At 36.6% G+C, this 23,464-nt stretch overlaps 1 protein-coding gene and 1 long non-coding RNA gene across 2 annotated transcripts; both read right to left on the bottom strand.

Annotated features, from left to right (window-relative positions):
* Positions 1–1,031: 1,031 nt before the first annotated feature.
* On the bottom strand, positions 1,032–2,708 carry LOC130438402 (uncharacterized). Its single transcript, XR_008909327.1, has 3 exons — positions 2,363–2,708; positions 1,676–1,790; positions 1,032–1,386 (listed from the first exon to the last, which is right to left on the bottom strand). It is a non-coding gene; the product is annotated as an uncharacterized LOC130438402 (long non-coding RNA).
* A 2,964-nt stretch (positions 2,709–5,672) lies between these two features.
* LOC130435846 (B-cell receptor CD22-like) lies at positions 5,673–22,897 on the bottom strand. Its single transcript, XM_056766699.1, has 17 exons — positions 22,792–22,897; positions 22,545–22,588; positions 20,083–20,430; positions 19,760–20,002; positions 19,428–19,682; positions 19,254–19,353; positions 19,091–19,148; positions 17,598–17,767; positions 11,033–11,076; positions 9,938–10,288; positions 9,471–9,719; positions 9,137–9,391; positions 8,800–9,054; positions 8,626–8,725; positions 8,471–8,528; positions 7,096–7,355; positions 5,673–6,890 (listed from the first exon to the last, which is right to left on the bottom strand). Exons 2-17 carry the CDS (start codon positions 22,585–22,587, stop codon positions 6,845–6,847), a joined length of 2,835 nt encoding a protein of 944 aa, XP_056622677.1. The 5' UTR covers position 22,588; positions 22,792–22,897; the 3' UTR covers positions 5,673–6,844.
* Between the last annotated feature and the right edge of the window lie 567 nt (positions 22,898–23,464).

Genomic DNA, 23,464 nt, shown 5'->3' with positions numbered 1-23,464 from the left:
AGTTGTGTGCTATTTAATGGTAACATTTTTTAAGACATATCTGCTAAATTTATTTTACACATTTACTGACACTGGTATGATTTAACTGTGAGCACCACATTACAAAGCTACTTTTACCATGGTTCTCAAAGATGTGCATACCCATAAAGTAGGAAAGGGCTTCCTGCATTACCAGACAGATGGAGCAAGGAGTATGTTTTTAAAGCAATTACAGAAACATTTTCTTGTTCCAGAGTTCAAAATAACTTTTAAAGGGTTAGCTAAAGTGAACAGGTGCATTTATCCATCATAAAAAACAATCACATGGCTCTGGGGGGTTAAAGGATTAGTTCATCTCAAAATGAAAAAAAAAATCCTGATAATTTACTCACCCCATGCTATCCAAGATGTTCATGTCTTTCTTTCTTAAGTGAAAATTTCAGGATTTTTCTCCACACAATGGACTTCAACTGCAACCAAAATGTTAAAAGTCCACATCAATGCGGTTTAAAAGGACTTTAAAGTGCTTCAAATGTCTCTCCTCGATCCCAGCTGAGGAATAGGGCCTTATCTAGCGAAACAATCTGGTTATAAAAAATAAAATAAAAACATTTATATACTTTTTAACCACAATTGTTAGTCATGTGCTGGTCTGCAACGCGCCGGGCATGACATCATCACGTTGGAAACGTCACAAAACATTTTTTTAATAATAAAATGAAAAAACAAAAGATGTCTTACGATTTTGAAGTTGAAAATGAGATGGAATTTTTCACCCTTCCTCGCCTTGTCTGAGTACACAGACAAATAACTTCGATAGATGACATGACAATTCCAACGTGACGACGTAATGCACAGACCAGCACATGACTAACAATTGTGGTTAAAAAGTATATAAATGTTTTTTTTATAACCAGATTGTTTCGCTAGATAAGGCCCTATTCCTCAGCTGGGATCCAGGAGAGACATTTGAAGCACTTTAAAGTCCTTTTAAACCGCATTGATTTGGACTTCATCATTTTGGTTGCAATTGAAGTCCATTGTGTGGAGAAAAATCCTGAAATGTTTTCCTAAATCTTAATTTTCACTGAAGAAAGAAAGACATGACCATCTTGGATAGCATGGGGTGAGTAAATTATCAGGTAATTTTCATTTTGAGATGAACTAATCCTTTAATAAAGGCCTTCTGAAGCGAAGAGATGCGTTTGTGTAAGAAAAATATCCATACTTATAACTTTATAATCTAAATTACCTAGCTTCTGCCAGACGACCGTATGCATTCATATGGTGTCAGAAGAATCGTCCATTTTAGACAACACAAATTTAAAAGTAAAAACAGTCTCCTATTTCCACACCTGGGTTGCCATGGTCATCTGATGTAGATCCACAAGCACAGGTTTTTCTAATCTGAAATCACAAAAGAAAGAAATATTTTAAAATACTATTTAAATTTAGGGTTAGGACTACCCCTAACCATGAATAACTATTGCATAGTGCACCTTCAAAGTGCAATGGATTAGTTTAAGCATTCTTTTAAATTTCCAAACTCTTTATGGAGGTAACATTGAAACGGATTTGTGATCTCGTTTTCAAATGGAATATAAAAATAAAACATTAGTGAATTGATTGGATGATTTTTTTTCTTAAATAATTGTTTTCTGTACTCTTGTCATAGGAAATAATGTAATAATCTGACCTTGAGTAATTCAGTTTGCCCAGTAGAAAATTACTAAAACAGTCCCCTCTTGGGACCTGGGATGCTGTGGTCATCTGCTTTACATCTCCATCAAGCACAGGCTTTTCCACATAACCTGAAATGAAAATTAAATAAATATTTTAAAATATTCTTTACATTTAGGGTCAGTATGCATATCTTTCACATCTACTGCAGTCAGATTCACAGTGTTCACTCAAAAAAAACACTTCACATTGCTGGGCACTTGTAGCCTAATAACCTTTTGAGGGTGTTAAGAGGCTAAAAGCACGTTTACAACAGGCCTCGTTTTAGTCAACTGGGTGCAAATTTTTAAAGGAGGATAACACTGTGTAGGCAACGATTGTTCTTCAATGCACTCCAATAGTCTATAATACATTAGAAGTAACGTTATATTACAATATTGTATATACTAGATTACATTCAAGTATTAATTCAAATTCAAATGATGTAAAATACTAATGAAACAAACAATTACAATGCCATTAGTAGCATCCAAATGAAACATTCACTACACATTTAGCACCACACCACGTGCAGGCCTCACCAAGTCTCGCACATCGCGAATTATTCAAATGTATTCTTAAAACACTATGTAGCCCACAATACATTAAATAACAGCCAAACCGATATTTTCTTTCATAAAACATAACTAATCAAACAACATACCTGTAAACAGATCATCAGTGGATCAACGGGGCAATGGCTTCTCTCACTCTCTCGTGTAGACACTGAGCCATGAGTAAGCACATTATGAATTTCATAACAATCTTATTACAATTAAACACACTTCATCACAACCAACGCGATCAAAGGCTGCGATCACTTAAATCACACTTATTGAGCAAAAAATGTGCATTTAGACGATACACAGCATCAGGGCTCTCAAGTGTCACGCATTGAGCGTGACAGTCACTCATTTCGGTCTTTTGTCACGCACTCCCGCCACACATTGTATTTCTCACGCAGAAAAACTATTTATTATACATTTAATATGCCGCAGCGCCCAAAAGTGATCTGGTCGCGCCGCTCTCACTATGGAAACCGGCAGGAACCAAGCGCGTCTCACCTGGAGCTTTTAATCGAGCCTGCCACTTATCAGCCAATCAAAAAAAGAAATAGGCTACACAATAGCCAATCAGAAAATAGCACTATTGTATCTGGGTAAGATTTAACGCAACAACCAATGAAAAAAAAGCATCCTGGAATTGTTCACCATCTTCCTCGTTCACCCACAGAGGAAACCACTGGAGCTCCGAGCATCACTTTGAGCACAAAGTAAGTAATCATCTCCTGTTACAACAAATTCACAACTTGTTTGACACAAACAATGACAACTTGACTGCTGTTAGAGAATGTTTCCCAGATAATTAGCATCAGTTTTTCATGAGTGTCTGTTGGTAAGGCAACAAACACTTACAACAAACAACACCAGTCATAATCTCTCTCTCTCTCACTCTCTCACAAACACTCACACTCAAACACACACACACAAATCTTATAAATGGAAATTGAATAAACACTTTGTATTTGATTAAATTGTCAGTGTCATGTGTCAGATATTTTCTTCTGGGGGGGTGTCACTCTTGCCTGTCTTCAAAACTTGAGAGCCCTGCAGCATACCAGAGAAACGTCCACGAGAGAAGGAACGTGCAGCTGCAATCGCAGGAGAAACCCCAGAGAACGTTCCACCGATGACGCTCCCACCTTAAACGAAGACCCGGAGAAAAGTTCCTCTAATTTAACGTTATATTCTCTTACTTGTGAACAATAATATGAACAAAATTGTGTGAGCTTCATTAAACCATTTTAATTATAACTGTTGTAACCGTTTGTCCTTTTTCAAACTTCTAAAACATGTGGCCAATCAGACACATTCGCCGTTGTGGGCGGGAATTGGCGGCAAATTTGAATTTGTGTCGCACACACAAACAAGAAGACGCATCTGAATAAAGTGTGCTGTTGAATAAAAGTGTGAATGTTAAATAGTTTTATGGATTTGAAATGAGTGAATTCAGTGGAAATATTTTGATCTTCGTCAAAATACAGAAATCTGAATAGGCAACAAAAGTTACAATCACACACATTTATGCACATACATATGTAGTAGCAATATGTTATAGCAATATGTCTTTCCTGCCAGGGCATGGTAAAACCCTAAATAAACCTAAATAACTTTTTAATTTGTAATGATAATTTATAAAAATAATAAATAGTTCCAAGCAGTGCAACAGCCATTGAATTTTGCTATAATGTGCTTTAATCACTGGTCGAATATAAAAAGAAATCGCACCCCAGAGAAAGTAATTCCTGGGAGGGAACATTGTGAAGGGGGAGAAATTTAAAACACTTTAAATTGACTGATTTATGTCATTTTACTTTCATTTCTGTCATGAACAGGAAAATAATATCTAAAACATTTACAGTAATTTTATGTAAAAATAGTATGAATTGCTTTTAAAAAACATAAAACATTTACAGTAATTTTATGTAAAAATACATTTTTTAATCTGTAAAAATAGTATGAATTGCCTTTAAAAAACATAATTTTGATGTAATTGCTAATTACAATGAAATACTGTCATTTTAATGGTAAAACGTTAAATTACAGCAAATATCTGTAAAACAACAGCACTTTACTTTTTAATGAAAAAAAGGTGAAATTCTGTGAAAAAATACAGAATATTACCTGTAAAATAACGCTTTTTTTACAGTGTAGGGATGAAAACTGATGATGAAAATACTAATCAGACAACATACAGTACCATCAAAAATAACAAAAGCAAGCTTTGTGTGTTGTATTTCAAGTCTCAAATCCCATGTATTCTTATTGAATATGAAGTTTCTTATATCAGCCCTTAAGAACATTAACCAAAGTAAAAAGAATAAAAAATATCAACACTTTTACCACGAAAAAATAACAAGGGAGGTGACACTGGTTCTTATGTCTCTTGCAACCAACTGCAACATGATGTTTTGATCACGCACGATACACAATAAGGTTTAAGAGCTGCATTTTCGAGGAAAAAAAGTCTACATTTCACTTTCCTATTTAGTGTCACGAATTATGGGCAGAAGGATCAGATGATCTTCCGCTAACATAAAACATCAACGCCTCTGACAAACAGCCAACAAATAGAAATAAAAAAAAGTATTAAGACTCAAATACTTAAAATAAAGATGATGATTGCTATAAATGTACCTTTAGATAACTCTCCATCTGAAGGCAAAATTATATGCCTGTCAAACTTTTGAGAAGAACCTCTTGACTAAGAACATATGCTCACTTTAACCACAGATAGGAAAGTTCTGACCTCCCTTAAAGAAACACTTCATCCAAAAATGAAAATCCTCATAATTTAATCAATGTTATCTCATTTTAGATTTCTGTCATTTTTAAAAGTGGGGTGAGTTAAAGGCAGAAAGTTTAATACACTGGCAAACAGTGTGCGCAATTGCGACCCAGGAAAACTATCACGAGGAATGGGGACCCCCGTATAGCATCGCATGAGCCTCGTCAAGCGTCAGTAGCTTAGGGGGCAGGCTTAAGATAACACTGATAGTGTAAATGCTGCCTTTCATGATCTCCTTTGGTTTCATATCTCCCGGTTGCACCGAAGGTCAGTGCATCGCACTTTTCTGACACAAAGCGATGTTGTTACGTAACCTTGCGTGTTATTTTTTACACAAATTGATGCAGGTTGCTCGTGAATTGTTTTAAAATGTTTTTTCATTAAATAATTGAAGTGAGAGCTGCCATGACTTCTAGAAAAGGTTTTGTCAGGTATTTCCACATCATTTCAAGATTAAATTTGACATTTGTATTACACTCAGTCATCTTTCCACACAGAAACTGACCACAACATTTAAACAATTAATATAACTGTACTATGTACTAAAATGTACTATTAATGTTTATTCAATAACAAAAAATCGAATTACAAACGTAAAACTTGAAATAAAGACTTCAATAATACCATGTATTTAAATTCGTCTTTATTTTAATTATTATGATATCTGTCAGGTTTTGTAAGGCAGAACCCAGGCGCAGGTTGACGAAGGGTTGACAAAAAAATACTTTTATTAAATAAAATAAAAACCCACGATGGGGAAAACACGAATAACTAAAGAAGAAATCTTCCCACAAGGGGAACAAAACAAACAATGTTCAAGAATCTAAATAATAAGTCTGAAACGCAACTAGGGAATGGTAAACAGGTACAATGTGAACAGGAACAGAGTAATACAAAAGGTGACATGATTCAGGTAGGCGAGAAAAGCATAATGAACGGGAAACTAACGGGAAGATTACACAGGGGAGGTGAGGTGAATGAAACACTAATGGGACGTTAATGGAGAAACAACGGGGAGGGGCCAAAAGAATTCATGACAAGTCAAAACAGAACAATGCCATGCTCCTCTCCACATTAAACATGTGGGTCGATCATGATCCTGCCACAAGACTTGAAAATCATGACAAGAAGAGACAGGACCGTGACATATATCTCTTTACAACAGTAACTAAGTAAACTGCGTTAAAACAATGTAAAATTGAGAAGAACATATGAAAATACACATTTACATAAAATTTTGAAATAATAAAAAGGAAGTTGCCTAAAACATTTTTTCACAATATGCATCTGCCAGTGGAGTAACAGGTTCAGTAAACCGTAAATGTGTGCAAACAGCCATGTGAACAGCAAATAATTGACAAACTTTACTCAGCAAAGCTACAATGTAAATTTTACAAAAACATAAGATTATTTGAAATATCTATACTGAAGCTCCTCCCCTAAACCTAGACAAGCAATCTGAGTTCACTGGAATGCATAACTATTTTCTGAGCGGACTAAATCATACGATTATAAAAAGAAGCAATACTGAAGCCCCTAACCCCACTCCTAAACTGCAACTGGCATGACACAGAAACATGCTAACACATAAAAATAACATTGTACCAATTCAAACGAATTAGCCACCTGGTAAAAGATTGTGTTGAACCGTCTCTGGTCTGAAGGCAAATCGTACTACAGGTATGAATGAGATTATACAAATAAAGCCACCTTGTATTAGTTACGTATTGAGAATTGGTCGTTACTGGTGAATTATTTCTATAATTTTCACTAATCCAAAGTGACGTCTGAACAACCTTTATTTCACACTGCTGTAGATCACTGAGGTGTCCTCTACATTTGACCTAAAATCAAATAGAAACACAACATTACACATTTAACTGTTTGAAGAGAAGAGTCATTTGTTCTTCAACAACAAGACAACTTGACATGATTATCTTTTGATCTTTTTTACTTCTACAGAAGAAATACAATCTCATTGGCTGAACTAATGAAATATTAATATTTTCACTTCAAAGTAAGTTATTTCTTTAGGTCAATTCTTATCACCTCACAGAAGCATCAGGTTTGTAATTTGTAATGTTGCCGTAGTGGTTTTCATTCTCTTCTGATCTTCTCATCTGTGCGTTGCTATGATGGTGGACCGTAGCGTATTGGAGCTCCTCTGGATCTCTGGATTCAGGAGCTTCTCCTGCAGTTGTCTGTTCTCCTCTGACTCTCTGAGGTTTAACACATTCATACTGTACATCATCACAACCGGCCGATTCCGAAGCAAGATCAACATGTTTCACGGCAGAGTACAGGTCATCCTGGAATGAAAAAAATTATTTAGACAAACTACGTCACTCTTAACAAGAGCTTTGTCCGCGGATTTGATTCTGCTATTTTCTGAACAACTGATTGTAGCCAGTTGTATCGTCATTTTCATAAGGCAAAGGGTCTATCGATTGTGCTATCACTTTACATTCAGTACATTAACAGCTAGCTTTAAGTTAGTATGGGAAGTATTCACCAAGAACAGTTAGTGTTCCTCTAGCTCAGTGGTTAGAGTATGGCGCTAGCAACGCCAAGGCCATGGTCTCTAAGACATCTGCTGTCAGATGTCACATTGACTTCTCAAAGATGTCTGTAAGATGCTTATGATTTAGAATGGTTGTAAAACTGCCTATTCTAAGGGTACGTTTATATTTGGTATTAACATGCAATCTAGGTGATCCGAACAAGCAGATCGGCTTTTCAAAAGCTTTTCATTCTCATCTATTTCCAGGAGCAAGAGAAGACTTTCCTCTGTATTTGTCATCTGCTCCTTAGTCATCTGATCGGATAATATTCCGCTCAGTAGCGCGTTTACACTTGTCTTTCCAATGTGTATGTGGACAACATCCAGATACAGGTCGCATGTTAATGCCAAAAAGAAACGCACCCTAAAGGGCTAGAATGATGTAAGTATTCTTCAACAAAGCCAAGATGTTTTAACATGCTCTAATATGATGTTAACCTGTCGCATGTTTAAACATGGGTTTTAAGATGAGGCGCATATAAGCACAAGCTGCGCAGAGACACATCTTCTTTGTATTATACAGCGAGAGCTGGTCAGTTATCAATCCAGGCATGTCAGCTGTCCAAGCTTCATAAAGTGAGGCTTGACTTTATTGTTATTTTGATATTATATTCAATACAACACTTGTAAAGTGAGGCATGTCTTCTTTATAAAATGTGAGCTGTGCAGACACGTCTTTATGCAACTTTATGGATGATGGCATCGTCTATCGGCCCAACACTATTTCAACGTAATATGTGATAACATTGTGCTAATATTGCCGTTTTCTACCGTTCTCTATGTATGCAGGAGTTAAGATGCTTCCTGCGAGAACGAGCTACAGTTACACGGCAAAATCAAATCATTCCAAACAATCATTCAAACCTGTTGATTCACTTGATTCAAAGCAGCATCTTCAGTTTTTGCAACTCCTCGTTTCCTCCTGTTAAATAATGAACATGATCTGAGTACTCATTGTATTTAATAAACATACACACATGAGATGAAGTCTGATCTGAAAGTGAATTGAATTGACTTACATCATAAACCAAATGAGTACAATAATGATGGCGATGACCAACAATCCTCCACATGCTAATGTGATTCCAAACAGCAGATTCCTATAAGAACTATGATCCACTGAAAGATGAAGAATATCAAGAGTTAATCTCCACACTGAAGTTACACAGATGAAGCATTAATCAAACTTTCACCTGTTACTGATACAGCATCTGATCTCTGAGATCCGACTTCATTCTGAGCCTCACAGTAAAACCATCCACTGAGTCTTGAATTAAAGTTACTGATGCTGAACGTCTGTCCAGATCCAACAGATGATGTTTGAGTCTCTTTAAACCAGCTGATATTTGCAGGTGGATTTGATTCACTGCTGCAGGTCAGATTCACTGAATCACCCTCCACTATTACACCAGAAGAACTGATGGATGCTGAGACGTTCCTTGGAGGATCTGAAACACATTTTTATTGTCAGTGTTCAACATTCACGTCACTCATTCTGGGGTGTTCAACACTGTTTCATAATGAACTCACATAAAACATTTAAAGTCACTGCTGAATATTTCTGTCCAAGTCCATTTTCAGCTTTGCACTTGTATTGTCCACTGTGATCAGATCTGATTTTTGAGATGATGTAGATGTTTACAGATCCTACAAATGTTTCTTCTTTAAACCAGCTGTAGATGTGAACAGGTGGATTTGATTCACTGCTGCAGGTCAGATTCACTGAATCACCCTCCACTATTACACCAGAAGAACTGATGGATGCTGAGACGTTCTTGGGAGGATCTGAAATTTATTTTTGCCAATGTTAATTATTTGTGGGTTTCAGGCTGGGATGTTCTACGCTGTTTAATAATAAACTCACACAAAACATTTAGTGTCACAGAATCAGAATATTTCTCTCCACATGTATGTCGGGTCTTGCACTTGTATTGTCCACTGTGATCAGATCTGATGTTTGAGATGATGTAGATGTTTCCAGATCCTACAAATGTTTCTTCTTTAAACCAGCTGTAGTTGTGAACAGGTGGATTTGATTCACTGCTGCAGGTCAGATTCACTGAATCACCCTCCACTATTACACCAGAAGAATTTATGGAGATTACAGGATTATCTAGAGGACATAAAGAAAAAAGGTTATAGGCCAACACGCAAAGTCTGCCGTTCTCAAAGGATTTTGGAGTCACTGAAAGATTTGGAGTCACTGAATGTCCCTCCATCACTCTCTCACCTTCAGACTCCACCTGAAGATCTGAACACAACACAACACTGATCCTCCTCATGTCATTCAACACATCACATTATTATCATCAAACACTCATTCACTCTCACCTGTGACATCAAGAGTCACTCCAGGTGCACCGAGCCATTTCCCAGTATCTACGTGAGTGATGAATCTGAAATAGTACTTGTGTGAATCTGTGTGTCTCACATCAGTCAGTCTGACGCTGCAGTCGTGCTGTTTATCTCCCAGATACTGAATCCTCCCACTGTATTTAGAGTCCTTAGAGAGATCTGGAAACACATTATAAGGTGGTTTTTCTATGTTTGTCCAGAGCACTTCTGTGATCTTATATCCAGTAGGGTATGTATAAGTGCAGTGTATTGTCACTGTTGATCCCTTCAGTGCACAGATGTGTGAAGAGCTGTAAGTCACACCCCAACCATTCTGACAACAAACTCCTGAAACACAAATAAATGAAGGAAATGTCAGTTTGTGGACAATGTAAAACACTTTAAACTCACTCTAAAGTTTGGAGGTCTTTTGAGAATGATGAATGACCTTTGAGAAAACTTGCCAAGAGCATCATGTACAGTGAAGATGTTGTGCATTTGGAGATGTTGTGTATGTTTTAATGCAAATCCAAGTGATAAGGTTTTTAGACTATTTAAAATTTGTATTGAGTGATAAAAAATGTATTATTATTGAGAATATTCAGAGCTCAATATGATTAATTGTTAACAGACAGATATCTTGATTTTACAATCTATGTGCTGTATCCAAGGTTACACTTTAACTGTCAGCACCACATCAGTTTTATCATAAGAAACATCAGTAGCATGAATGCAAGTGACCGATACTAAAAAAGATTATGTGTTAATATAGTAAATGTTTCACAATGGCTTTCAGTGCCTGAGGCTTTCTTTCTTCCGCAAAACACAAAAGAGGATATTTTGAAGGATGGGGGTAACCAAAAACCGTTGACCCCATTTACTTGTGTTGTACGGAGACAAAACTAAAGCAAGTCAAGTGTGACCAACGGTTTACTGTTAGCAACATTTTTCAAAATATCTTCTATTGGTGTTCTGCAGGTTTAAAATGACAAGAGGGTTAGTAAATGATGACAGAATGTTTTTGGGTGAACTGTCCCTTTAAGACAACCAAGATGTCTGAGGAACAGACGCTGAAGTGATGATGTAACTCACCAGGAATCATGAGCAGAACGATGAGAGGAAGAAGACGAGCCATTCTAAACAGAAAATATAAAACACACAACAATAAAACACCAAATATACTACAGACTCTACAGTCTTTCAGATTAAACTTTAATCTCTCTTGCAGTCGACTTTACACATTTACACTTTTACACATATTGATGTCAAACATGTGATTAAACTTCATCATCAGCAGTAATCAAACAATATTTTATTCATTAAAAAGTGTGACTCTTACCGAGCTCTGATGAGTCTGATCTCCAGCGCTCAGATGACAGACGATGAGAACACGCTCAACTTTTAGAACAAAATGCAAACGCAAGCTGAACGTCTCTTCCTCTTTCTGCAATTTTGTAATCTGTCCCCATCAGCACATTAACAACGGATGTGCTTAAAATAAGCAAAAATTCTCTGATCACAAAGAATGTTAAAAAAGTGATTAAAAATGTAAAGTTCATTAAATAACAAAAATTCTGTCATTATCTACTCGCCCTCATGCTATGTAGGATTTTCTTCTTTACAACATACATTATATTCAGCACTACATTTCCATTTTGCAGTATGAAAGCTTTAAACGTCCCTAAAAAACTTCCCTTGTTTCTGTTCAAAGCATAATTTAAACACAGAGAAACACACAGAAAGAGAACATCACAGAAAGTTCAATAGCTCATGTGACACCTCGTCTACACAAAGAGTAAAATGAATTTAAGATTAGTAGTGATAAAACCAGCAAACAGGTTTCATGTATTGGATAATCCACGAGGGTGCCTCCGCAAAATTCTTTAAAATCTTTGAATGCACGGGTAGCCGTGGATTATCCCGCTTATACTATGGTTATTTGCCAAGTTAAAGCTTTTATTGATGTAATTTTAGATCAAACATGTGAAAATTACGATTATTTTATCCATTCATTTTAAATGTAATCAAACTGACTGGAGCTACTTGTGAGTTAAAGACTTTTAATGCTCAGCTTCCAGCCAATCAGAATCAAGTATTCAAACAGACCATGACATAAGTGATTTTATAAGTATTAAACTGTGATCAGAATGCACGTTTTAAACTCATGGATTACCTGAATGACATATAAAATGTGCCACACATCAGAAAGTACAGAAATTCTGTATCCACAGCATGATGAACATTCAAGTCAGTTTTAACCCAACAGATCATAAGGACATATGCACATGGCCTATAGGCCCTAGACAGACACGATACACATCTACAGTAAACTTCACAACAGAAAGATCAAGAATCAAATTCTTCTTTTTTTTAAATACACAAAGAATATAATGATTAAATAGGAGAAAGACAAATATAAACACAGAAATCACATTTACATTTACATTTAGTCATTTAGCAGAAAAGCGACTTTGAAGTGGGGTAGGCAATGGAAGCAATTGGGACAGCATAAGTACAACAAAAGCATAAGTGCAATAAAAAAAGAAGACTGTCTCATATAACCTAACACAGTATACAAAACCATGTTTTTTTTTTCTTTTAAGAGTAGAGAAGAAAATAGAGTCAAAACTGATCAGTCAGATGTTAAAGGAAGAGATGTGTTTTCAGACGTTTCTTAAAGATGGTTACAGAATCTGCAGATCTTGTAGCAGCGGGCAGATCATTCCACTTAGGTGGAACCGGTCCGGAGAAGGTGCGCGAGAGAGATTTTTTACCTTTTTGGGATGGCACCACAAGACGCCGTTCATTTGCAGAGTGTAGAGATCTGGCGGGTACATATGTCTGTATTAGCTATAGTGAAGATAAGGGGGTGCAGAACCACTGGTGTTCTTGTAGGCCAGGAGCAGAGTCTTGAATTTGATACGAGCGACTATAGAGAGCCAATGTAGCTTAATGAGTAGAGGAGTGATGTGTGCTCTCTTCGGTTCATTAAAGATAACTTGCTGTGGCATTCTGGATCATCTGTAGAGGTTTGGTTGTGCAAGCTGGAACTCCACCAGATAGCGCATTACAGTAGTCCAGTCTGGACAGGACCAGAGCCTGCACTAGGACTTGCGTAGCATGCTCTGATAGGAAGGGTCTAATTTTCCTAATATTGTAGAGGATGAATCTACAGGACCGGGCGATGCTGGCAACTTGATCTGTGAAGTTGAGCTGATCATCGATCACCACTCCCAGATTTCTTGCCTTTCTGGAAGATGTGATGGTTGATGAGCCCAGTTGAATGGAGAGTCTGTGATGAGTCTTTGTATCGGCCGGGATTACAAGCAGTTCTGTTTTTCAAAGGTTCAGCTGCAGGTGATGGCCATTCATCCAGAGCGAGATGTCGGCTAGGCAAACTGAGATTCGTGCAGAAACAGTCGGATCGTCTGGGCGAAAAGAAAGGTAGAGTTGTGTATCATCCGCATAGCAGTGATAGGAAAAGCCATGTTTCCGTATGACAGAGCCTAGGGATGTCATGTATATAGAGAATAGCAACGGACCCAGCACTGAGAAATGATAAGTTAAAGGAGAGTAAAGGTTAAAAGTGAGTGAGGTTCATAAGGAAATGCTTGGAGTCCGGCGTGGAGGGACGTAAATGCAAAAAACCCACATGTGAATTCAACTGAACACAAACATGAAACCACAAAAGAGGAAACAGTCAATGGAGAACATGCTTCATATACTAGAGCAGAGAAACCTAACATTTCACACTTTACTGTTTGCAAGCAGAATAACATCATTATAAAGGTCATTTAAAATGTTATATTTGCATATGATTGGGTCACTGTTTTAATAGAATTTCAAAAACCTGGAAACAACTTCTCATGGTGTTTTTATTTTGATAAACAATAAATATGAAGAGATTACAGTGTTTGAATCGTCTGGATGAATCGTTTGATTTTATTCTCAACAGCAATAGTCTTTAAGCACATTCACTTCTGATGTGACGTCTAAAACATTGAATTTATGAAGCCAGATCATACAGCATGAATCAGACCGAGTTTGACACTTCACAACATATCAAGCAATAATGAAATGTGAAGTAGAGTATTATCATACAGAGCAAAGAGTGGTACTGGAGACTCACTCAGTGAAGTCTTTAACTCATATAACATTACAGATCAAGTCTACAGAAGTGTACAGACACAATCTCGGAACTGGGCTAGAAGAACTTATTTATTGGAAATAAATATATATTTGTTGGCATTTAAATATCATGCCTTGTGTTACAGTAATGTGCATGAAAGCAACATCGAAGTGTTGTTGTGTGAACCAGTAACAGGACGCAGTCTTCGAGGTTGACATGTCAGAGTCTGTGTATTTTTAATACATTTATTCCCAATACTGAATATCAAACTCAGAGCAACTGCACCATGTTCCTCTAGGGGGCAGTGTAGTGAACACTCTTTGGAAAACTTCCCAAACTTTTTCCTCAGTTGTTACGTTCAATAGTTGTTTTGTCTTACAGACACTTATGTTTATAATAACAGCATTTAAATGTTCTTCAATGAGCAAGTTTTAAGACATCCTCTGAAATTGAGATACAAGAGTGTATTTATAGAAAATGAATTGATGTATTTGTTTGAATGGTAGATCATGTGTTGTGTTATAGTTGCGTGAACTAAACATTGAAATGTTCATCTAAGAACCAGTGACAATACACACCCTTCAAATTTGACATTGAAGACTCTATGTTTTATAAAAAAGACTTAACAGAATTCAATTTAATTGAATTAAACACACTGAGATCTCGGACGTTGTCAGGCTATAATCCAGGTTTCAGTGGCACCAGCACAAGGTATGCAGCCTGTACTCCGGGGCATAAACTGAGCGATGATCCACAAGACCACACCGTTGTCAGCTCTTGCTATGAATCAGGAGTTCTCCTAACCAACAAAGAAGACCCTCACTGACTAGCTCTATTCAATCCCCCACTAACTAGCTACCTCTCCTCTTTACCTCTCTAACTAACTACCACTCTTTTTAAGCACCGTGGGCCTCATCTATCAATCTAACATAGAAACGAGCGCATATCCGGGCGCAGAAATCGTTTTACGAAAGTGTTCAGATTTGATTCATCAAACATTCATATGCCGCCAAACTCTGTACATTCAGGTTGCAGACCCTTCATCCCTAATTTTTTTATTGGATATTTGTGTTTTGTAAATATGAGAATAATATAAAATATTTTATTTTATTACAAGTGTATACCAGTTATTTTTACACTGAAAGTTTTGTTTATAGATTTGTTGTATAACGCATTTAAATTTAACAAAATTTATCTGATTCAGTCTTGAAATACTTTGTTAAAGTTACAATAATGTGTTAATGTAAAAACTAGTGTAGATATACATTTTATAACGCAATTAGAGAATAATGTTCATATATTAATGTTTTCTCCAGTTTTCTTCAGAAAAATGTACTGTGGTGGAGGAGACAGATGTATTTTTCAAAACAGGATAAATGTTTAAAATCTAATGCTGCTAATCTTGAATTTCATGATGCTCAAATAAAGCACACACTGTTCTATGTTTATTTCATTTACTTTTTCTCTTTCAGATCTCTCAGAGGCAGGACCATCCTGCCACACAAAACCACACAACCTCAAGCTGTGACCCAGTGATCGTCCTCGACCCCACCCAACATTAAATTGTTTTTAAATGTTTTACTTTTAATTGTTTGTTTAAATTGTGGTGATACTTTTTAAGAAATAGCCTAAAAACTCATGGAAGTTTTTTTTTAAACTTGTTATTTCAAACAATTAAATGATCATGTATTTATAAGCTACAAATGAAAATATAAAATGAATGTAATGAAAATAAGATATCGAAATCTTTTATTTGGTGCCCCTAAAGTCTTGGTGCCCTCCGTGGGCACTCGCCCAATTGCACATATGGTTAATCTGTCACTGCGTTATTTACTCAAAATCATATCACTTTAGATTTCTTACACAAACAAATAATTCTACTTAAAAATGTCGACTCAAAATTACAAAGCTTCATAAAGTTGCAGCCAAACAATAATTTGTGAAAAATGTGTCAATCCGCCAGAACAAAGACCATGATATCTATAGAAGGTCATTTTCAGGTATTTCCACTTCATTTCAGTGTTTAACTTTCCCAGAAACTGACCACAACCATTAAACGATTTATATAACAGTCATAGTGCTACTGATATTTATTCAATAACAAAAAAATGGTAATAATTGTATTCTACATAGTCTTTATTTTTATTATAATGATATCTCTCTAGGGGGGCACGGTGGCTTAGTGGTTAGCACGTTCGCCTCACACCTCCAGGGTTGGGGGTTCGATTCCCGCTTCCGACTTGTGTGTGTGGAGTTTGTATTTTCTCCCCGTGCCTCGGGGCTCCGGGTACTCCGGTTTCCTCCCCTGGTCCAAAAACATGCATGGTAGGTTGATTGGCATCTCTGGAAAAATTGTCCGTAGGGTGTGAGTGAATGAGTGAGTGTGTGTGTGTGTGTGTGTGTGTGTGTGTGCGTGTGTGTGCGTGTGTGCGTGTGTGTGTGTGCCCTGCGATGGGTTGGCACTCCATCCAGGGTGTATCCTGCCTTGATGCCCGATGACTCCTGAGATAGGCGCAGGCTCCCCGTGACCCGAAGTAGTTCGGATAAGCGGTAGAAAATGGAATGGAATGGATATCTCTCTACAACAGTAACTAGCAAATAAAGCTGCTTTGCAACATTGCAAAATTGAGGAGATACATATATATATCATTAAATAATTTAGAAATAATAAAAAGGATCGTCATTCCTAACAAGTTGCCTAAAACATTTTTCTCACAATAACCATCAGCCAGTTGATTAACAGGTTCAGTAAACTGTAAATGTGTGTTATGTGCCACAAATCATTGACAAACTTTACTCAGCAAAGCTTTACATTATACTTGTTTGAGACTTTTAACCAAACAATAGGTTTGGTTTTGATTAGCAATGTTAGTGCAATAGTTTCTGAGATTCACTTGTGGGCATACCCGAAGGTTCAGATGAGAATACGTGAATCAGTACTAACAGAATATCCATACTGAAGCTCCTCCCCTAAACCTAACCGACCAATCTGAGTTCACTGGAATGCATAGATATTTTCTGAGGTGACTAATTCCTGCAATTATTACAAAAAAGCAAGACTGAAAACCCTCCCCTAACCCCACCCCTAACCCCACCCCTAAACATGGTAATAGATTGTGTTGAACCGTATCTGGTAGGAATGCAAATCGTAGTACAGGTATGAATGAGATTATTCAAATATAGCCACCTTGTATAATAGATACGTATTGAGAATCGGTTGTTTCTGTTGAATTATTTCTATAACTTTCAGCAATCCAAAGTGACGTCTGAACCACCTTTATTTCACACTGCTGTAGATCACTGAGGTGTCCTCTACATTTGACCTAAAATCAAATAGAAACACAACATTACACATTAAACTGTTTGAAGAGAAGAGTCATTTGTTCTTCAACAACAAGACAACTTGACATGATTATCTTTTGATCTTTTTTACTTCTACAGAAGAAATACAATCTGATTGGCTGAACTAATGAAATATTAATATTTTCACTTCAAAGTGAGTTATTTCTTTAGGTCAATTCTTATCACCTCACAGAAGCATCAGGTTTGTAATTTGTAATGTTGCCATAGTGGTTTTCATTCTCTTCTGATCTTCTCATCTGTGCGTTGGTATGATGGTGGACCGTAGCGTATTGGAGCTCCTCTGGATCTCTGGATTCAGGAGCTTCTCCTGCAGTTGTCTGTTCTCCTCTGACTCTCTGAGGTTTAACACATTCATACTGTACATCATCACATGTAATGTAAATGTAAGAACCCTTCCCAGCCAGCAGAAGTTTGTTATAAGAACGTTCCTTAGAGGTTTTCATGTTTTTGAAAACGTTTTAAAAACATTCAAAATGTCTAGTTTTTGTTATGTTTTAAGAATGTTCCCAGCTTACAAAAGTCACCATAATGGTGATCAGTGTTTCTTTTAGTAGGTGTCTTGTCCCTTACCTATCGGGTGGGAGATTCATTGGCAACTTAAGATCATCATATCTACTGTAGTTTGCGCCACAGTATAGATATTAATTGTAAAATGTGCTCTTAACCTTGAAAGAAAATTTTACTGGCCAGGAGTTAAATGTGTTTTATTGTCTAGAAGATTTGTGATAACGGGGTGCAAAAAAGACTTCAACAATATTTTGACAAAGACAGACTTTAAGAATCAGGATATGAATCTCAACAAACTAATTTTGATGAACAGATCTACTGCAATGCATGCTGGGTATCATGAACGAGTTTTGTACTAAAAAATAAGATGTTACTCAGCATGCATTGCGACATGAAGTTTTGTTTAGTTGGTTCTCACCATTGAGATTCATACCCTGACTTTAGATGACTTTGTTTGTCATAGTAATTATGTAGATTAAGTTTATATTTATATCAATATCTCACAAACAGTTGTGGACATCAAATTGCAAACAAAACACACATTCTTTCATTTTCTTTTGAGATTGACAGCACAGTACTCACATTAGATTAGATCCATCAATCTAACCATCAACAAACGATGGTTGTAATGTTCACCAACAAAAACGCCATTGGATCAGATTCTCATTGCATTGCCATAACAATAATACATAACATGCATACAGTTACAACTCGCTAACTAGTCTCGCACATGAGAGGTAAAGGACAAGACACCTACTCAAAGAAACCCTGATCACCATGATGGTGACTTTTGTTAGCTGGGAACATTCTTAAAACATAACAAAAACAGACATAGACATTTTAAATGTTTTTAAAACGTTTACAAAAACATGAAAAACCTCTAAGTAACGTTCTCATAACAAACTTCTGCTACCTGTGATATCGCTAACACCTTAACATGTTTAGCATTATCTCGTATGAGGTTTGTATTCTTTAACATAAGCTGTTTTAGAATGCTTTAATTTGAAGTTAATACACTTCAACAGTATGGTAATATTGTTGCGTTGCGCGTTTTCTACCGTTCTCTATGTATGCAGGAGTTTAGATGCTTCTTGCGAGAACAAGCAACAATTTCACAGCCCAATCAAATCATTCCAAACAATCATTCAAACCTGTTGATTCACTTGATTCAAAGCAGCAACTTCAGTTTTTGCAACTCTTCGTTTCCTCCTGTTAAATAATGATGATGATCTGATTACTCATTGTATTTAATAAACATACACACATGAGATGAATGTTCCGAGTCCGATCTGAAAGTGAAATGAATTGACTTACATTATAAACCAACTGAGTACAATGATGATAGCAATGACCAACAATCCTCCACATGCTGATGCGATTCCAAACAGTAGATGCCTATAAGAACTATGATCCACTGAAAGAGGAAGAATATCAAGAGTTAATCTCCACACTGAAGATACACAGATGAAGCATTAATAAAACTTTCACCTGTTACTGATACAGCATCTGATCTCTGAGATCCAACTTCATTCTGAGCCACACAGTAAAACCATCCACTGAGACTTGAATTAAAGTTACTGATGCTGAACGTCTGTCCAGATCCAACAGATGATGTTTGATTCTCTTTAAACCAGCTGATATTTGCAGGTGGATTTGATTCACTGCTGCAGGTCAGATTCACTGAATCACCCTCCACTATTACACCAGAAGAACTGATGGAGATCACAGGTTTATCTGGAGGATCTATTGAGAGATTATATTCAGTATATCAGTGATAAATCATCTTAAGTGAATAATGAAAGAATTGAGAGTGAACTTACAGATGACATTGAGACGTTGAGGAGGTGATGTGAGATTGTGTCCCTGTACAGTACAGCTATAGTCACCTGCATTCTCTCTTCTAACTGACGGCAGGATGAGTTTCTTGTTTGTGTCATTTAATGTCTGTGTGTTTCTAAACCAGATGAATGTTGATGTGTCAGTCAGACTGCATCTGCTTTTACATGTCAGATTCACTGAATGTCCCTCCATCACTCTCTCACCTTCAGACTCCACCTGAAGATCTGAACACAACACAACACTGATCCTCCTCATGTCATTCAACACATCACATTATTATCATCAAACACTCATTCACTCTCACCTGTGACAGCAAGAGTCACTCCAGGTGCACCGAGCCATTTATCTTTATCAGTGATGAATCTGAAATAGTACTCGTGTGAATCTGTGTGTCTCACATCAGTCAGTCTGACGCTGCAGTTGTGCTGTTTATCTCCCAGATACTGAATCCTCTCACTGTATTTAGAGTCCTTAGACAGATCTGGAAACACATTATAAGGTGGTTTTTCTATGTTGGTCCAGAACACTTCTGTGATCTTATGTCCAGTAGGGTATGTATAAGTGCACTTTATTGTCACTGTTGATCCCTTCAGTGCACAGATGTGTGAAGAGCTGTAAGTCACACCCCAACCATCATCAGCACTATAAACTCCTGAAACACAAATAAATGAAGGAAATGTCAGTTTGTGAACAATGTAAAACACTTTTAACTGACTCAAGTATGGAGGTCTTTAGAGGACTATGAAAGACTTTAAGAAAATTTGCCAAGATCATCATGTACAGTGAAGATGTTGTGCATTTGGAGATGTTTTGTATGTTTTGGTCCACATCCAAGTGTAAACGTGTTTAGACTATTTCACATTTGTATTGAGTGATACAATTTTAATTATTATTGAGAATATTCAGAGCTCAATATGATTAATAGTTAACAGCTAGATATCTTGATTTCAATCTATGTGCTGTATCCAAAGTTACACTTTAACTGTCAGCACCGCATCAGTTTTATCCAGAGGTGGACAATCCTGGGGCCATAAAGTAAAAGTCCTGCCATATTTTTGTTTCACCCATGAACTCAGCAGCTGATTTCACCAGCGGAGGAACCAAAACATTCCTTTCAAGTCACAAGCAAGTCTCAAGTCAAATCTCAAGTCCTCAAAGAGTTAAAGTTAATGAGATGATTAAGTGAGTAATTAAATGATGATTGAGCATTAGTGATGAACACCTGCTGAAATTGAGATGTTGATGTTTTATTGGTTATATGATGTCACCATCATGGAGATCAGTGTTTGCTTTAGTTTAGTTTAGATTTTGCACTGTATCAATTCATGCACTTTTGTAGATCAGAGAGATCATATCTGTGAAGTGTTTATCTCTTCACTGTTTATTATGATGAGTTGATCTAACATTTAAAAGTTCACAGGCAAGATGTTTCTTTTTGATCATGTTTATGTATAACATGATGAATTCTGTACACTCAGTGTTTAAAAACATTCACGTTTATCTAACATTATCAGTGAGAAACTTTTAAAGCAGCGAAACAACTGCTAACTTAAAATCATCAAGTCATACATCAAGAACCAACATATGAAGCTCAACAATGGTGACGCTCAACAAAATACTTCAAGCTGCAATGCTTGAAAAACTCCCATCATGCAATGCAGTATGACTAATTATTGTCACCACTGTTGAGGTTCATATGATAAATGTTTATGTGTAAAAGGAGGTTATTACATCCAAATGCAGATCATAAACCTAGAGAGATTTAAAACAGAAACACAAACTATTCAATATTTGATTTAGCATTGAACAAAGTTTTGCTATGAAAAAATTGTAATTATTTAAGCAATTATCTTTGAAGGAATAAGACATTTATATAGCGCTCAATTGTGTATTCCTGTACACCTAAAGTGCTTAATAATCATATGTGGGGAGTCTATGAGACCTCAAGTGCGCTCAAGACATACCAGCTATAGGTGTAGAGGAGAGACAGAAACAGAGCCACTTCCTAAAAGGCTCAAGAGCACAACTAAAGCAAACACTGATCACAATTATGGTGGAAATGTTTTTTTTTCCAGCTGATGTCATCCAAGGCTGTGACTGAAGTCAGTTGTAGTTCTTGTGTTTCTCTTTTCTTCAGTGATGTTGATTGATAACAGCAGGTGTTCATCACTAATGCTCAATCATCATTTAATTACTCACTTAATCATCTCATTAACTTTAACTCTTTGAGGACTTGAGATTTGACTTGAGACTTGCTTGTGACTTGAAAGAAATGTTTTGGTTCCTCCGCTGGTGAAATCAGCTGCTGAGTTCATGGGTGAAACAAAAATATGGCAGGACTTTTACTTTATGGCCCAGGATTGTCCACCTCTGGTTTTATCATAAGAAACATCAGTAGCATGAATGCAAGTGACCGATACTAAAAAAGATTATGTGTTAATATAGTAAATGTTTCACAATGGCTTTCAGTGCCTGAGGCTTTCTTTCTTCGGCAAAACACAAAAGAGGATATTTTGAGAAATGTGGGTAACCAAAAACCATTGACCCCTTTGACTTGTGTTGTGTGGACACAAAACTAATAGAAAGTCAAGTGTGACCAACAGCTTTCTGTTACAAACATTTTTCAGAATATCATCTTTTGGTGTTCTGCAGGTTTGAAATGACAAGAGGCTGAGTAAATGATGACAGAATGTTTTTGGGTGAACTATCCCTTTAAGACAACCAAGATGTCTGAGGAACAGACGCTGAAGTGATGATGTAACTCACCCGGAATCATGAGCAGAACGATCAGAGGAAGAAGACGAGCCATTCTAAACAGAAAATATAAAACACACAACAATAAAACACCAAATATACTACAGACTCTACAGTCTTTCAGATTAAACTTTAATCTCTCTTGCAGTCGACTTTACACATTTACACTTTTACACATGTTTATGTCAAACGTGTGATTAAACTTCATCATCAGCAGTAATCTAATAATATTTTATTCTTTAAAAAGTGTGACTCTTACCGAGCTCTGATGAGTCTGATCTCCAGCGCTCAGATGACAGACGATGAGAACACGCTAAACTTTTAGAACAAAATGCGCAAGGTGAACGTCTCTTCCTCTTTCTGTAATTTTGTTATCTGTCCCCATCAGCACATCAACAACGGATGTGCTTAAAATAAGCAAAAATGCTCTGATCAAAAAGAACTGTTTAAAAAATGCTATATAGGACTTTCTTCTTTACAAAACACATTATATTCAGCACTACATTTCCATTTTGCAGTATGAAAGCTTTAGACTTCCCTAAAAGAAAACTTCCCTTGTGTCTGTTTAAAGCATAATTTAAACACAGAGAAACACACAGAAAGAGAACATCACAGAAAGTTCAATAGCTCCTGTGACACCTCGGCTGTAAATAGAGTAAAATTAATTTAGGATTTTAGTGAAAAAACAGGTTTCATGTGATCTTATAAGCATTAAACTGTGAGCAGTATGCATGTTTTAAACGCATGGATTACCTCAATGAGATAAAATATGCCATTGCCATGTGCCAGGTCAGTTTTCACACAGTTTTAACCCATCAGACCAGAAGGATATATGCACATTGCCTATAGGCCCTAGACGTGATACACATCTAGTAACCGTAAACTTCACAACAGAAAGATGAAAAATCAAATATAATTCAAGCTATAAACTT

This window comes from Triplophysa dalaica, chromosome 2 (assembly GCF_015846415.1).
Source record: "Triplophysa dalaica isolate WHDGS20190420 chromosome 2, ASM1584641v1, whole genome shotgun sequence".
Taxonomy (NCBI): domain Eukaryota; kingdom Metazoa; phylum Chordata; class Actinopteri; order Cypriniformes; family Nemacheilidae; genus Triplophysa; species Triplophysa dalaica.
This window is presented reverse-complemented; position numbering and strand designations above follow the sequence as displayed.